The sequence below is a fragment of the Canis lupus genome, chromosome 13 (assembly GCF_048164855.1).
Source record: "Canis lupus baileyi chromosome 13, mCanLup2.hap1, whole genome shotgun sequence".
Classification (NCBI taxonomy): Eukaryota; Metazoa; Chordata; class Mammalia; order Carnivora; family Canidae; genus Canis; species Canis lupus.
Window position 1 is genome coordinate 23,586,580 of NC_132850.1, and position 16,487 is coordinate 23,603,066.

Consider the following 16,487-nt stretch of genomic DNA (forward strand, 5'->3'; position numbering starts at 1 on the left):
ATGAATATGTAAAGCATCTGTTTCCAATTCTGGATCTAAAAACTATCCTGAGAGCTTGTTAAAAAAAAATATTCCCTAGCTCCACCCCAGTCCTGTGGAATAAAGCAGTACATTCGGAGATGAGCCCTGCCAATTTACGTTTTTAGTAAGTCTCCTGTTACCTGCCTGCAGACCAATATTTAAGAGCCTCCAATCTAAAGAACAGGCTAACAGATATAAGTCTAGAGATTAAAGTTTAAAAAAAATGTGTCCATTACCATATATTATCAGAAACTTTGTTAACAGAGACAGAATAATATTGTAAGATATTAAAAATAAAACCCCCATTAAAAATATGAACAATAATAATATTAAATATTCTGAGCAGCAAAAATTATGTAAGTACTTGGGAGTCTATGTGGAAAGGAAAGACAGAAAGGTAGATATTTTTTTTTCCATAACCACAGGGCTCTCTCTTTATGCCAGGCCATACAATACTCAAAAAAATAAAACAGTCACTTATTGTATTCAAGGAGATTCTGATGGAAGACAAAAGTCAGGTAAAACAACCCTCAAAGACATGGCGATGCAACGGCAGTACAGAGTTGAAAATCACCAAAATCAATTGAAAGGGGTTGTGTGTGTTTGTGGGGAAAAGGGTGGGGGGAAGGTTACATCTGAAACCAATATCTTCTATTTATTTTTCATTTCATACATATTTTTATTTATTTTCATAATAATATATTTACAAAGTTCAAAAATAAAAAAGAATGGCTATATAGGGAAATCATACTCCCACTGCTGACCTTTAGCCAACCAGTTTTCCTTTCCTTAGATACCTATGTTACTAATTTTTTTTTAAGAGTTTATTTGAGACAGAGAAAGACAGAGAGAGAGAGAGAGAGAGAGAGAGCGAGAGCATGTGCATAGAGAGAGAGTGAGAGGGAGAAGCTGATTCTACGCTGAGCAGAGAGCCCGATATGGGGCTCAATTCTAGGACCCTGAGATCACGATCAGGGCCAAAGGCAGATATGCTTAACTGACTAGCCACCCAGGTCCCCAATATCCTACTAATCTTGAATGGATCCTTAGAGAGATTTTACGTATGTATCTGCAAATACAATTTAAAAAATGTTTTTTTCTTGAAGATTTTATCTCTTAAGTAATCTCTACACCCAACATGGGGCTCAAGTCCACAACCCTGAGGCCAAGAGCTGCATGCATGCTCCACTGACTTAGCCAGGTAGGTTCTCCTCAAATTTTGAAATACAAACACAAATGATGAATACTTCTGCCCTTGTTTTTGTTTTTGTTTTTTTTACAGTTAATGATTCCTAGTGCTCTATTATCTATATGTAGTGTTTTAACTGCTATAGGAGTATTCCAGTGAAAGGAGGTACCAAAATTTATTCAATATTCTCCTATTCCTATTACAAACAATGTGGTTAGCACATACCTTATTTCCTGTGAGAAATCTGTAAAAAAATATTTCTAGAGGTAGAACTAACTGCTAAGCCAAAGAATAACTGTTACTTTGATAGAATCTGCTCAATTGTCATACTTTCACCAGTAACGTAAGAGTGCCTTTTCCTCAATCTTGCCAACACAGTGTGCCAAACATTTTAATCTCTGCCAATATCACAGATGAAAAATGGTAATTCATTGAAGCTTTATCTGTATTTATTATGAATAAGGTTGAGCATGTTTTTTCATAGGCTTAAGAGCCTTGAATTGAGCAAAGGATCGAAAGGAATTTGCCTCCAAGTTGAAGAGATGGTGAATGAAGGTATCTAGACAGAAACAAAGTAGGCATTAAGACATCATGACAGAACTTCAAGTAGATATATATAGTTGGAATAATGCACACCGGAGGAGCAATGGTAGCAGCTTAGCTTCAAAGGACGACTCATGGTCTCATGTACCGATTTGAGGAATTTAAAATATATCCTACTCCTCACTGAAATCTTAATAAAGAATTTTAAGAACCTAGACTACCTAATTACAAAGACCACTTGGAAGTTGTCTAGAAAACGATTTTACAGTGCAATCTAGTACTCAAAAAATATTACCTCTCTTATATGCAATCCTCTAATATTTTTAATTTTTTCTTTTAAAAAAATGCTGTTGTCAAGTCACTGAATTTATCCATGATCTGCTAACAGGATTTGTGACTTTGCTAAGTTTTAGATTAGAAAGAAGCACATAGGAGGACAAGAAAAGGTAATTAAAAGTTAATTGCACTATTCTAGAGATTTCAGTTATTGAAGTGAATAGGGATTGAAAAAAGGAGGAAACTTGGGAATAGCTGACCCATTTGAATTTCACTGTTTTCACTGAGCAGAGGAAATAAGGAGAATAGTTTGATACTAGAAGCTCTAGTGGAACATAACAATATAAAGGATGCAGAAGATTCTGCGGAAGGCTAGTCTTATTTCCTTTCACATACACATAACAAAAGTTATGCACTGAATTATTTTTTCATATGGCTACCAACACCTTTTTATTGCATAAGTAGAAAAAAAATGTATTCTGATATAACAAAGTTATGTTTCAAGGAAATTTGCTGATCCCTATAAAGTCTCAGTTACTTATATCTTGATATTTATTATTATGCTAAAAGCATTCTGAGTCCCAGTGTTATGTAGTAAAAAGAAAACTGCATTTTAGATAAATTACATGTAAATAAATATTCACTAGGAATCAATTTCTCTGAATTTGATGATTATGTTTCTATGTTTATATATAATACTGTTCTTAGTCTCAGTAACCAGAGTTTGCCAATCTGGGAACATCAAAATGTCTTTGTAGTAATTTGCCAGCCTAGAAGGTAATGTATGATGGCTGTCTGACACTAAGTTGACTTAGTGAAAAACTACAACCAAAGAAAAGAATAGTAGAATAATCAAAATTCAAGATTAAAGAAAGGGCTTTAAAAATTAAGCAATAATATTCAAGGTAGTTTTTTCCCCTATAAATAGACATTAAATAACTTTTATAAACTTTCAAAATAACGTCTGCAAATATCTTAAGGGGACAGTAAATAAAGAAAATAAACTAAAGTAGAAAAATGACTGAAAAACAATACTTACTTTAAAACTTCTGTATAGCCTTTAGCGGCTGCAACATGAAGTGCTGTCCCTCCAGATTTTGCATGCCGAACATCATTTATATGGCCGCTATTTAGCCACTGTCTTGCATCTCTAAGCATTATTCGTTCTTCTTCTTTTCGAGCTGCTTCTATATCAACCCCTGATAAAATAAAAATTGCTTTTATTTTTTATTTATAGAAAATCTTTTTTCTATGTTGGGAAATAAAATTATCCAAAACATTTCCAGTTTAAATAAAAATTAAAAGTGAAATTTTATTTTTGAAAAATGAGCTGTTAATAATAAGTTGGTTCAATGAAGAAATGTGGGAATACTGTAGCTATTTTATTAGCCTTCTCTATTGATTAGTTTTTGGCCCACAATATTATTTCGGGTTTCTTTTACCTTTTCTGATAAATCCTTTTGTTTCTAAAATTTGATTATTTCCTTACATACACCATCCTTTAGTTTAAAAGTAAGACAAAACAAAGCATAATTAAGTCTTAAATTTCAATCTAACTGCTTTGACTAGTCTGAACTCTAGCCTACTAGGTGGAAATATTTACTGAACACTTGAAACTTCAACTCAGAAGTGCTGTTTTCATCTAAAATTTACCAGGCTTTCAAGAAGATTCTCTACCAAACTCTTTATATACAACATATATAACATAGTACATTCTTCACTAATAATATCAGCATTATAATTTTAGTAAGTTAGATAGATGTTCATTCATTTAAAAGCATTAATTAAGCACTAAGATACATGGAGTTGGTAAGAATGGGAAGAATTCAAGAATGAACAGGATATTCTACTTCTTTCTTACTTTCAAAGAGCTCAAAATCCTGAGAAAAAATTAAAATAGAAAAGATAATCTTGAAATTCCTAAATGGTCTCATGTTGTCTCATGGCTTCAAATGCTGGCTATTTTATAAGCAGCATACACCACAATGCATCTATAGTTTGACTCCAAGAACCTAATGAACTTATTAAAGGTAAAGAAATTGCTTTTTTTCCCTGTATCCCCACTGTCTAGATGAGTGCCTAATATAAAGTAAAAAGGGATCAGTAAATGTATACTAACTATATGATGAATGAATAAACAAATAAAAACAATTACACAAACATATCTTTTCAGCTAAGATCTCTCCTATAATTCACATCCATGTATCCAACTGTCTGGTCAGGATTTTTTTTCTTTCATTCATCCATTTATCCATTTACCCACCCAATCAGTATGTACCGAGTGCCTGCTAGATGTCAGGTACTTCTTATTAAGGTGCAATGGGTATAGAAATGAACTTCTAACATGACAGAAAATGATACATATATGAAGAAAAATAAAACAAGGTAAAGGGACAGAGGGTAATGATAAAAAGCTGTTATTTTATATGGTTTGGTAAAGAACACTCTTTTTGTTAAGCTGACATTACAACAAAAAGTAGAGGGATAGTCATACTCTAATTTGGGAGACATTCTAAGCAGAGGAAGTCCTAATAGGTTCTGAGGTAGGAAGCCTGCCTGGAATGTTCTTCTGTTTAGAAGGCCAGGCTATCTATAGGGTAATGAGAACAATGAGCAGGGTGACACAATCTGACTTAATTTAAGAGGATCACTTAAGCTGAAAAGTTAAGAGAAGAAACTGAGGTATCAAATTGGAGGCTACCGCAATAATTCAGATAAGAGATGATACTAGCTTAACCTAGGATAGTAAAGAAGTTGGATTCTGGATTCTTCAAGGTATAGCAAGAGAATCTGTTGTTCGTTTGGATGTAGGAGAAAAAGAGAAGTCACATATGAAAGGTTTTCAGCCTGAGCAATTGAAAAAGTTAAATTTTCAGTATGAGAAATGTGAAGTTTGAGATACGCTGACAGACATCTGATTGGATATCAAGTAGTCAGTTGGATATCTGAATTTGGAGAACAGAAAAGAGTCAAGACTAGGCAAATGATAAAATTATATGCCATAGGCACCTGAAACTTAATGCTAAAATCTTAACTCAAATTCCTTAGCCAGCTGACTTGCTGGCTTTCTTGTATTTACTATATTAGGTACCACTGCTTACCCAGCAACCTGGAAGACATCCTTAATCCTTCCCTTTACCTTACTCCCAGCCCTCATCCAATTAGTTCACAGACTATGAACCGCTATCTCCAAGACTGTCTTCTTGATGGTAACATAGTCCATCACTGTCTTAGTTCATGTCCTATATCCCACACTGTGACTATACTATTAGCCCTTAAACTCAACCTCAGTACCTGATTCATTTCCTACAGCACTGTCAGACTGGTTTTCCATATCAAAATATAATCATTCACTTTTCTACACAAATTTGTCAATGGCTGTTCACCTCCTATAAGACAAAATTCAAGCTCTTTTGTGTAGACAAAGCCTTTTATATGATTTGGTCTCAATGCACTTTTAATATCTACTCTTTCTGTTCTAGCATCATTCAGTGTTCTTACCATCTAGATCTCTACAAAGGTCAAGTACATCACACTGGTGTGCTGTGGTACAAGCTATTATCTTCTACATGGACTAGAGCCTTCCCTTTTTTTTTTTTTAATAAATTTTTTATTGGTGTTCAATATACCAACATACAGAATAACACCCAGTGCTCATCCTGTCAAGTGCCCCCCTCAGTGCCCATCACCCATTCACCCCCACCCCCCGCCCTCCTCCCCTTCCCCCACCCCTAGTTCGTTTCCCAGAGTTAGGAGTCTTTATGTTCTGTCTCCCTTTCTGATATTTCCCACACATTTCTTCTCCCTTCCCTTATATGTTTATAGCAGCAATGTCCACAATAGCCAAACTGTGGAAGGAGCCTCGGTGTCCATCGAAAGATGAATGGATAAAGAAGATGTAGCCTTCCCTTGCCTAAGCAAATCACCATTTATTCAAGGCACAACTAAACTAACTCAAATGAAGTTCAACTTTTAAAAAGTAGACCATAGGGATCCCTGGGTGGCGCAGCGGTTTAGCGCCTGCCTTTGGCCCAGGGCGCGATCCTGGAGACCCGGGATCGAATCCCACGTCAGGCTCCCGGTGCATGGAGCCTGCTTCTCCCTCTGCCTGTGTCTCTGCCTCTCTCTCTCTCTCTCTCACTGTGTGGCTATCATAAATAAATAAAATAAAATAAAATAAAAAATAAAAAGTAGACCATAACTGAAAACACTTTTAAAATCCTCAAATTACATTAAGTACAGGTAAAGTCATCTTCAGACTAGAGACTTATATTTCATTATCACATTTGAAAGAAACTTTGAATAAGATTTCCCCAAAAAGGGGGCTATCCTTATCTAAGTACAAAGCAATTACCCTCTTTTGCCTCCAAATCATGCTCATATAAATTATATGTAAAAACAAACAGTTCAAGTTTAAAATTAAAGTATGTGTGAAGGGAAATTTCTTATGCTTAAGAAAACCCAGTTAGGAAGAAAGACTTTTCTTTCATATTTAAAAAAAAATTTAAATACTATTGTTTAATTACAAACCCTGCTTTAGTTCATTAAAATCTAGAAAAAAATCCCATACTGTACTACATATTACCACACTTCTTTTTCTAGTTCCACTGTTTTAACTAGCTGGTGACCTTGAGAAAGCTATCTTTTTTGAATATTAGTATAATGCGTTAAGAACACTGAAGTTGAATCTAGATTGCTGGGTCTCAATCTCTCATCAACCATTCACTAGCTCTCTTATTTTGGGCAAGACATCTCTGGTAATATTCAGTTTATTTGTAAAATATTTATCTGTAAAAAAAAAAAAAAAAGGGTAATGAAAGCACCTATCCCCTAACGTTGTTGTGAGGATTAAATTAAGATATGTGAAATGCTTAGATCAGGAGTAAGCACCAAGATACTAATTATTACTATCAGCTCTAAATGCCTATGGTTCTACTTCTCTTTTCTTGCTTTACAGTCTAAAAGAAAGAAAAAAAAATTAAGATTTATTTATTTGAGAGAGAGAGAGGAGAGAGAGTATGTGCACAGAAGCAGGGGGAGGGGCAGAGGGACAGGCAGGTTCCCTGATGAGCAGGGAGTCAGATGCCAGGCTTGATCATGACTTGAGCTGAAGGCCAACTCTTATCGGACTGAGCCACCCAGGTGTCCCAGAAAATTCTACAATCCATTTAACTGGTCCTTAGCCCACCTACTACAATTGCAAGGTTTTTAAATAATGAACCGATAGATACCAAAATTAGATTGAGTATAATATAACAAAGTGATTAGATTATTAACATCCAAAGTGATTAGATTATTAACATCCGTCACTACTATTGAAAAACAGTGAATATAAGATTGAAATGTAGCCAATCTCTTCATGAGAAACAATAAAAATAAATCGGAGTTTGGGCACAATTAAGAGATACAAAGACTGACTGACTTGTGTCCCAAGCTAAATAAAGACAATTGCATTAAAATATAAACCAGAAATACTTTTAGCTACTGCTCAATCATTACTACTTTGTTTTGTTTTCTTTAAGTAAACACTACACCTAATGCGGAACTCAAACTCATTACCCTGTAATCTAGAGTCAATATGCTCTACCAACTGAGCCAGCAAGGGAGCCCCAAATCAGGATTAGTTTCAAAGGCAATTTAATTAAGCATAATCAGTTATTTTTTTAAAAAAGATTTTGATTATTTATTCATGAGAGACACACAGAGAGAGGCAGAGACACAGGCAGAGGGAGAACTGGGCTCTCCCATGGGGGAGCCCAATGCAGGACTTGATCCCAGGACACTACGATCACGAACTGAGCCAAAGGCAGGCCTCAACCTCTGAACCGCCCAGGCATCCCAGCATAACTAGTTATTGATCAGATATATTAAATAAGAAATTAGAGCTGAAAGAATTGAAGAATTTAAAAATATTAAGTAAAAATGTTTATATCAGGATAAATAATTTGAGAAATCTTATCACTATAAGAGGTATATTTAAGGTGTTTTTTTTAGGATTATTAAAATTTATTAGAAATATCCTTATAATCTGTTTCTCTGGAATAAAGTTATACTATATAAGTTCATGTATTCCCATAATTCAAGTAAAATGAACACCATGAAGTATTTTCTAGGAGACATTCTTATTTTTTTTTTAATTTTTTATTTATTTATGATAGTCACACAGAGAGAGAGAGAGAGAGAGAGAGAGAAAGGCAGAGACACAGGCAGAGGGAGAAGCAGGCTCCATGCACCGGGAGCCCAACGTGGGATTCGATCCCGGGTCTCCAGGATCGCGCCCTGGGCCAAAGGTAGGCGCCAAACCACTGCGCCACCCAGGGATCCCGGAGACATTCTTAATAAAATACAGTATGGTACAGTGGTGAAGAGTGTGGGTTCAAGATATCTGTCATACTATTTGGGATTGAACTACAGTAGTACTTCCTACCTATATGATCTTGGGTAAGTCACTGATCCTCAATCAGCCATCTGTAAAATGGGGGTAATAGTAGTAGTAATCTCTTAGAATTGTTGTGAGAATGAAATGAAATGAGGCACTTAAAGCCCCCTGGCTCAATGCCTGGCATACACTGTCAGCATTTAATAAGAGCTAGCTACTATTATTAGTATTAGCTTTTCACTTTTCAGTTCCAGGGTCATCTCACCTATTTCCCAGAATTCCTCCTCATCTACTATTCTCCTAGATGTACATTTTCCATTGTGACAGTGCCTAAGCTCCAACAAAGCACCAAATACTGTCATCTGGATGTCCTTTGGCTGCCACAAACTCAATATATCCCAAAACAAACTCATGTACTTCCTAAATCTGTTCCTGTTTTATCCCACATTTTCTGAAATTAATCATCACTAATTCTTTTTTTTTTTTTTTTAAGATCTTATTTGTTTGAGAGAGACAGAGCATGAATGGGGCAAAAGGGAGAGGGGAGACAGAGAGGGACAAGCAGACACCCTGCAGATTCTGATGAGGGGCTTGATCCCAGGACCTTGAAATCAGGACTTGAGTCAAGTCAGAGGTTTAATCGATTGAGCCACCAAGGTGCCCCAGCCATCATTAATTCTTAAACCGGAAACTTCAGGAGGCAAATAGCCTCAATTCTTCCTTTACGTCCACATTCAATTATTCACCAAAGTGTTTTAATTCTACCTTAATATTTCCTCAAGACAGCCTGTTCTTTTCTATATTAAATGTAATTGTTTTATCCTTTCAGCTGGACTAATTTAAGAGCCTTCTTCAAGGAAGATATGCCACCATGTATTTTCCATTCTAAATCATCCTCCGAACTGCCATCAACTATACTTCTAAAAACCAAATCTGATCAGGTTCATTTCTTGCTTAGAGATCTTTGCTGCATCTAATGCCTATAATGCCATTTGGATTCAGCAAATGTTTTCAGGTCTCGCCCTCCTACTCCTACTAATTCCATCCTGACTTTGTATCTCCATTCCTCTTCTAATGAGTTCTCCACATATGCAATGTCTCCAATTCCTTTTCTTTGCACACACTGATACCCTGCCTGACAGGCCTTTTTTGTCCACCACCTCCTTTCTCTGCTAGGCAAACTCATTTTCTAATGTCATCACTCTGAAACCCATACTGACTATTGGAAGCAGTCAGTCAAAAGGCTTTTCTGTTCTTTGCAACCTCCTGTCCCTATCTGTATTTTAGCACATAACACACTGCATTGTGAAGCTCTGTTTATATATCTGCCACTTCTGATATACTGTGAAATCCTTAAGAATAAAGATTCTCCTTCCTTCCTTTTTCTTTCCCTCCCTCCCTCCCTTCCTCTCTGTCTTTTTAATAATACCCAGCACTCAGATCATTTGCTGGCACACTAATCAATACTGAATGAATCATTACAATTAAAATCAGTCTTGCAAAAGCTTCCTTTATATACAAGGAAACCAAAGGAAAGAAATTTTCAGTACACCTCTATGACTTTCCTAGTTTATAATTATTGCTAATATTAGATAGTATAAAAAATTAGTGTTTTTTAACAGGAAATGGTCAGCTATCTATCCAGGCATTCATCAGAGCAAGATATGGACAGATAAGGTAGTCTACTTCCTAGGTTGTGATGCTTTATATCTATCCTTCAGCTTCCTCAAGTCTTGAATATCTCATCACTCCAAAATGCCTGCCTAGAACATGCCTGTTAAAAGCTATTCTGTGTACTTATTCAAGCACCAGTTGTCAACTACTTTTCTAATATGCTCTGTTTCTCCTGGGCCTCAGGAACCTTCAACTCCCTATTACAATTCCTCAACTCTGGGGGATCCCTGGGTGGCTCAGCGGTTTAGCACCCACCTTTGGCCCAGGGTGTGATCCTGGAGACCCAGGATTGAGTCCCATGTCGGGCTCCCTGCATGGAGCCTGCTTCTCCCTCTGCCTGTGTCTTTGCCTCTCTCTCTCTATGTCTCTCATGAATAAAGAAATAAAATCTTTAAAAAAAAAAATTCCTCAACTCTACTTAGGCACTTAGCTATTAGCTTCGGCGTCTTAAGTTTTTTGTTTTGTTTTTCTTGAGAGAGAGAGAAAGAAAGAGAGAGAGAGAGAGAGAGAAAGAACATGCATGTGAGGTGGGGAGGGGCAGAGGGAGAAGGAGAGAGAGAATCTTAAGCAGGCTCCAAGCCCAGTGTGGAGCCTGATGTGGGGCCTGATCTCATAACCCTGAGATCACGACCAGAGCCAAAATTGAATCAGATGCTTAACTAATAACTCAGCCACCAGGCACCCCTTAAGATTTTTTTTTTAAAAAAAACACTCAGTAGTCATTATGAATTTTCCTAATCCAAGGAATAAAAATCTCTTTCCAAGGGACTAATTTAGTACTTTAGCTTCTACTCCTTTGCTTCTATTTCATGGTGAACCATACTTCATAAGAGCCAACCTTCTAAAACAATATCCCATACCTTTCCTTTAACAAACCTTAGAACACAATTCTCTCCTGATAATACTCATTTAATTGCTGTCTAAATAAAATATATTGCTAACTATAATGGAATATAGTGGAAATCCTGCAAACTTATTTATACATATTAATTTTTAATTGTGGTACAATACACATAATATAAAACTTACCATCTTAACATTTTAAAGTATGCAGTCCAGCAGTGTTAAGTACATTTACACTGTTGTGCAAACCATCTCTAGAACTCTTTTCATCTTGCAAAACTGAAATGCTACATCCATTAAACAAACAAACAAAAAAAAGACCCTCATTCCTACCTCCTGACAGCCATCATTTCACTTATTTTCTCTATTAATCTGATTCTTGAAGTACTTCAGGTAAGTAGAATTATACAGTATATGCCTTTTTGTGATGGTCTTATTTTGCTTACCATAATATCCTCAAGGTTCATCCAAGCTACAGTATATATCAGAATTTCCTTTTGAAAGCTGAATAGTCAATTGTATGTATATACCACAATCTGTTTATTCACTCATCAGACACTTTTTTACCTCCATCTTTTGGTTATGTGAATAACACTACTATAAATATGGGTGTACAAATATCTTTTTGAAACCTTCCTTTTAATTTTTTGAGAACATACCCCCCTAAAGAATTGCTAGATTATATAAAGATATATATACATATAAAACATAAATATATTATGTATTATATACATATCTTGAGATACGATTCATGTATCATTTACAGTATCAGTGGTCTTTAGTATATTTGCAAAGTTGTGAAACTATTACTACTACAATCAGTTACTACTCATTGCTCCTAAATAACTCTATCCATAAATAATCATTCCTCGTCTATAAACTGATGTCTCTCAAATATATAGCTCTACTTCTGTAGCTCTCTCTGTTCACAGATTCAACTGTTTAAATATCTAATCAACAAAACATACTTGACACATTTGAAAATAAATTCCTGAACTTTCCCCACAAAACCTACTTTTCCCACAATATTCACATCTCATTTACACCTTCATTTTTGCATACTCTACCCTTAATCACTCAATAATCCTCTGGACCAAACCTTCAAAATGTATCTAAAATCCAATCTTTTCTTATCACTTTGTCCACTACCACCTACTTCTGCTCTTACTTTCCTACAATCTATTCTCAATATAATAGCCACAGAGATCTTTCTAAAGTAAGTCAGATGTCACTCCTTCATCTCAATTCCTCCACTGGCTCCTACTTCTGTCTGCCTAAAAAGCCAAAGTCGTTTTTTTAGGCAGAGTCATTTTTTAAGGCAAAGTCGTTCCAACAACCCAAAGGGCCTTAATGTGATAGGGTTCACTGTTACCTCTGTGATATCATTTCCCTCTAGTCCCTTCCTTGTTTTGCCCACTTTAGTCTACTAAAGTAACTAGTCTACTTACAGTTTCTCTGAATAACCATGTACCCTCCCATCCTTTCACTCATAGTTCCCTATTTGGAATGTTCTTTCCTTAGATGCATGGTTAGTTGCCTCATCTCATTCAGATCTTAGCTTAAAAACCCACTAGTCAGTGAGGACTTATTGACTGCCCTATCTATTTATTTAGAAGATTTTACTTATTTATTCATGAGAGACAGAGAGAGAGAGAGAGAGAGAGAGAGAGGCAGAGACACAGGCAGAGGGAGAAGCAGGCTCCATGCAGGGAGCCCAACGTGGGACTCAATCCCGGGTCTCCAGGATCGCGCCCTGGGCTGAAGGCGGCGCTAAACCTCTGAGCCATCCAGGCTGCCCTTGACCACCCTAATTAAATTTGCAATGTATCTCATTCATCCTGTGCACTTCCCCATCATTCTCTGCCTGTTTTCTCTCCAAAACTTTTACTACCGTAATTTTATGTCTGATCCTACAACTTATGACACTTCTTTCAATTTAAAAAATATTAAAAAGATGTAGAATTGAGAATCCTATATTTTTCAAATAGACTCATACACATATTATTATCAAAAGTGATTTTTTCTAATCAAATTATGATTTCTCCCTCAATATCAACAATTATTTTATTGAAAAAAAATTCAATATTCAATATTTCAATAAATATTCAATTTACTGAAAAAGAATATCATATTCTTTTTAAAACAGTTTGTCTAAAAAGATTTTATTTATTCATGAGAGACACAGAGAGAGGCAGAGACACAGGCAGAGGGAGAAGCAGGCTCCCCATGGAGAGCCTGATATGGCACTCAATCCCTGGACCCCGGGATCACTACCTGAGCCGAAAGGAGACATTCAATTGTTAGAGCCAACCAGGTGTCCCTAAAACAGTTTTAAACGTTTCTTCCATTTAGGTTGCTTTTACATTACCTTGCCGATTAACTTCATTTTGAAGTAGCTCTTCCATTGCCTCCTCCTCAGCAATATCTAATGGTGTGTCTCCTTCACTGTTGACAGCTCCTACATGTGCTCCCTGACCAATCAAAAATCTATAAAATGAAAGGGAAGATAGTTAAGTAATGACAGTATCAGTAAGACTTAACCGCATAGCAAATGAGAAAAACTTCTATGTAAGAACAACACTAAAAACCAACGCTAGATGCATTAAGTTTTAAAGAAGTAGAGCATGTTTTATTTTAATTTATATTTCCTAATTTTTCAATAATGTATATATTGCTTTATTAATACAAAAGTGTTATTTAATGGTAATTAGAAAGTCTTTCATAGGATTTCATACTGTTTCCACTAAAATTTTTTATTAGCTCTATATTGACTGGTGGGCAGAGGGAGAGAATCCTCAAGCAGACTCCCCACTGAGCATGCAGCCCAGTGTAGGGCTTCATCCCAGGACCTTGAGATCATGACCATTTTGTAGCCTGATGCTTTTACATTATACTTGATAATTTATTGTAAACATTTCTTTCTCTATAAGGTAACATTTCATTTTTATGATCTTCATTAAATTTATAATCATAAAAATTTATAAGCGGCTCATGCTGCCCTTCCCCCTGCTTGTACACATGTGTTCTCTTCCTCTCCCTCTCAAATAAATAAATAAATCTTTAAAAAAAAAAAAACTACTGCATATTGTATGAGACTGGAGACATGGAGATCAGTTAGGAAACTAGTCAATATGGAGGTAATGAAAAATTTTGGTGGAGACAGCCTGAAATGATACTATGAAAGACTTTTTATTTTTTTTACAAAGTCATATTAGAATTGAGGCAACTTTTTGTTTCAGAGTTTTAAAAAATGTAATATAAAACTAAATGAGAACATTTATATACTATAAATTAATAAATGAGACCAGAGCAAAAGAGAAAAAAAAAGATGTAAGTGGTATAATAAGCTGTGCTACATGCCAGGAGAATACATAAATAATCTGCTAGCTAGGCAAAATATCAACCAAACAATTAGGCATCCTTATATGAAACACTTTTATTTTGCTTAGGTAGAAATCATTCATATGATATAAAAACAGAAAGGAGTACCTCAGAGTTGCTGCAGTGCTTGCAGCACAGGGAACTACATGGGAAGCAGAGTCTCAAGGAAATACCAGGTCAAAGCCAAATACAGACAACCCAAAATTTATATAAACAGGAAGGATGTTAAGAGAAACTAACAAGAGTAAAGTTCCAAAACTACTGGCAGGAAACAGAGCCTGGAGCAATTCTTGAGCCCAAAGTTTAGGTATATGTATACATTCATACAATTCACAAAAATCTGCACTCCAGAACTGTCACTTGCAAATATACATTTTTTAAAAGATATAAACAAACAAACAAACAAATCTCATGGTATTAATTCTTAGCTTCCACGAATAATCTCAAAAAGCCATCCAAAGATTGGTTGTGGGGAAAAAAAAAGCACAAACATTTAGGTTCTGTGTACTTTGAGTTAGGCTCCCAACTCTGCTTCTTGACAGCTGTGTGACATTCATTAGAATATTTTTTTTTAAATATTTTATTTATCTATTCATGATAGTCACAGAGAGAGAGAGAGGGGCAGAGACACAGGCAGAGGGAGAAGCAGGCTCCATGCACCGGGAGCCCGACGTGGGATTCGATCCCGGGTCTCCAGGATCGCGCCCTGGGCCAAAGGCAGGCGCCAAACTGCTGCGCCACCCAGGGATCCCTCATTAGAATATTTGAAGCCTAATCTACGGACAAATTACAGGGCTGGGTGAAGTTTAAATAAGTTAATGTCTAAAAATAAAATAAAAATTCTATCTTTTATCCCATCATGCAAAATCATCACACTTAGAAATGTTTAAAATAATGTGAAATAAAATAGTACAGACTATCTGGAATACCAGAAATTGACTGTGAGGGGCCCTCGAGATACTGAAAACAGATGGCTATATTTCCTTCAGAACAAAAAAAGCTGGGGTATTATAAACAGCTCATGTGACTGCTAATTAGGAAACACATATTTATTTTAAGATTTCTTGGAAAGAAAAAAGCAAAGATTTCACATAGAAGTCCCAAATTGAAAGTCAGAAAATTGGGCTATTTCTCAGATGAGTAGTTTTTCTGGTATGCTTTAGAGTTAAGAAAAGAAAAGAAAAGAAAAGAAGAGAAGAGAAGAGAAGAGAAGAGAAGAGAAGAGAAGAGAAGAGAAGAGAAGAGAAGAGAAAAGAAAGAAAAGAAGAGAAAAGAAAAGAGAAAAGAAAAGAAAAGAAAAGAAAAGAAGAGAAGAGAAGAGAAGAGAAGAGAAGAGAAGAGAAGAGAAGAGAAAAGAAAGAAAAGAAGAGAAAAGAAAAGAGAAAAGAAAAGAAAAGAAAAGAAAAGAAAAGAAAAGAAAAAAAAGAAAAAGCAGTTTTATTGCCTTAACAATGGTTAATGATTTTCTCAAGCAATACAAATGAGGCCAACACTGGAGATGCCTACAAATGATGAAATTCTTTATAGATTATAGAAATAAAAAAAACTTAAGTTGCCAGTTTCATTGAAATTTATAATAATCTAGCACCTTGAGCCAGTAAGTAATTTTGGATAAATTAATTAACCACAAAATCAAGATATGATTCACAAGGATTTTTACAAAATTATTTGCACACGTCCTAATTTAAAAACCTGACAGATGGTATAGGATTCTTTTTGTTGTTGTTTTTGATAGAGAGAGAGAGAGAGAGAGAGAGAGACAAGCAGGCTTCCCACTGAGCAAGGAGCCCAGCGTGAAGTTTGATCCCAGGACCCTAAACCGAAGGCAGATGCCTAACAACTGAGCCACTCAGGTGCCAAAAGGTAGAAGTTCTTAACCAAGTTATTGGCTGCAACTTGGATATGGTACCTTAAATAAATTCACAGGATTCTATCTGGGTTAGAATTATTTAGTGTTAATTGAATTTGGAAGACAAATTTTGACAGTCTCTATTAATTGTCTTGGATTATGAGTTTTGTAAAAAACCAATTTGTAGACGAGATTATGAGAAAAGGAAATGGTTTTCATTCAAAAAATTTGATCTTTTAAAGAAAATTGTCTTTAAAGTAGAAGCTAATGAGAACATAGGGATCAAAGAGAGAAGGGAGAAGACACTCCATCATCAAGAGCTGAATATATTT

General features: G+C 35.6%; 1 protein-coding gene across 7 annotated transcripts in view; it reads right to left on the reverse strand.

The window, feature by feature from the left end:
* PPP1R12A (protein phosphatase 1 regulatory subunit 12A) overlaps positions 1–16,487 on the reverse strand; it is a 139,454-nt gene that overhangs the window by 61,639 nt on the left and 61,328 nt on the right. For all 7 annotated transcript variants that reach the window (XM_072772888.1, XM_072772883.1, XM_072772882.1 and 4 more), the window contains exons 3-4: positions 13,294–13,412; positions 3,069–3,228 (exon numbers count right to left, since the gene is read on the reverse strand). In XM_072772888.1, coding sequence (XP_072628989.1) covers positions 3,069–3,228; positions 13,294–13,412 — 279 coding nt within the window. The remainder of the gene's footprint in view (positions 1–3,068; positions 3,229–13,293; positions 13,413–16,487) is intronic.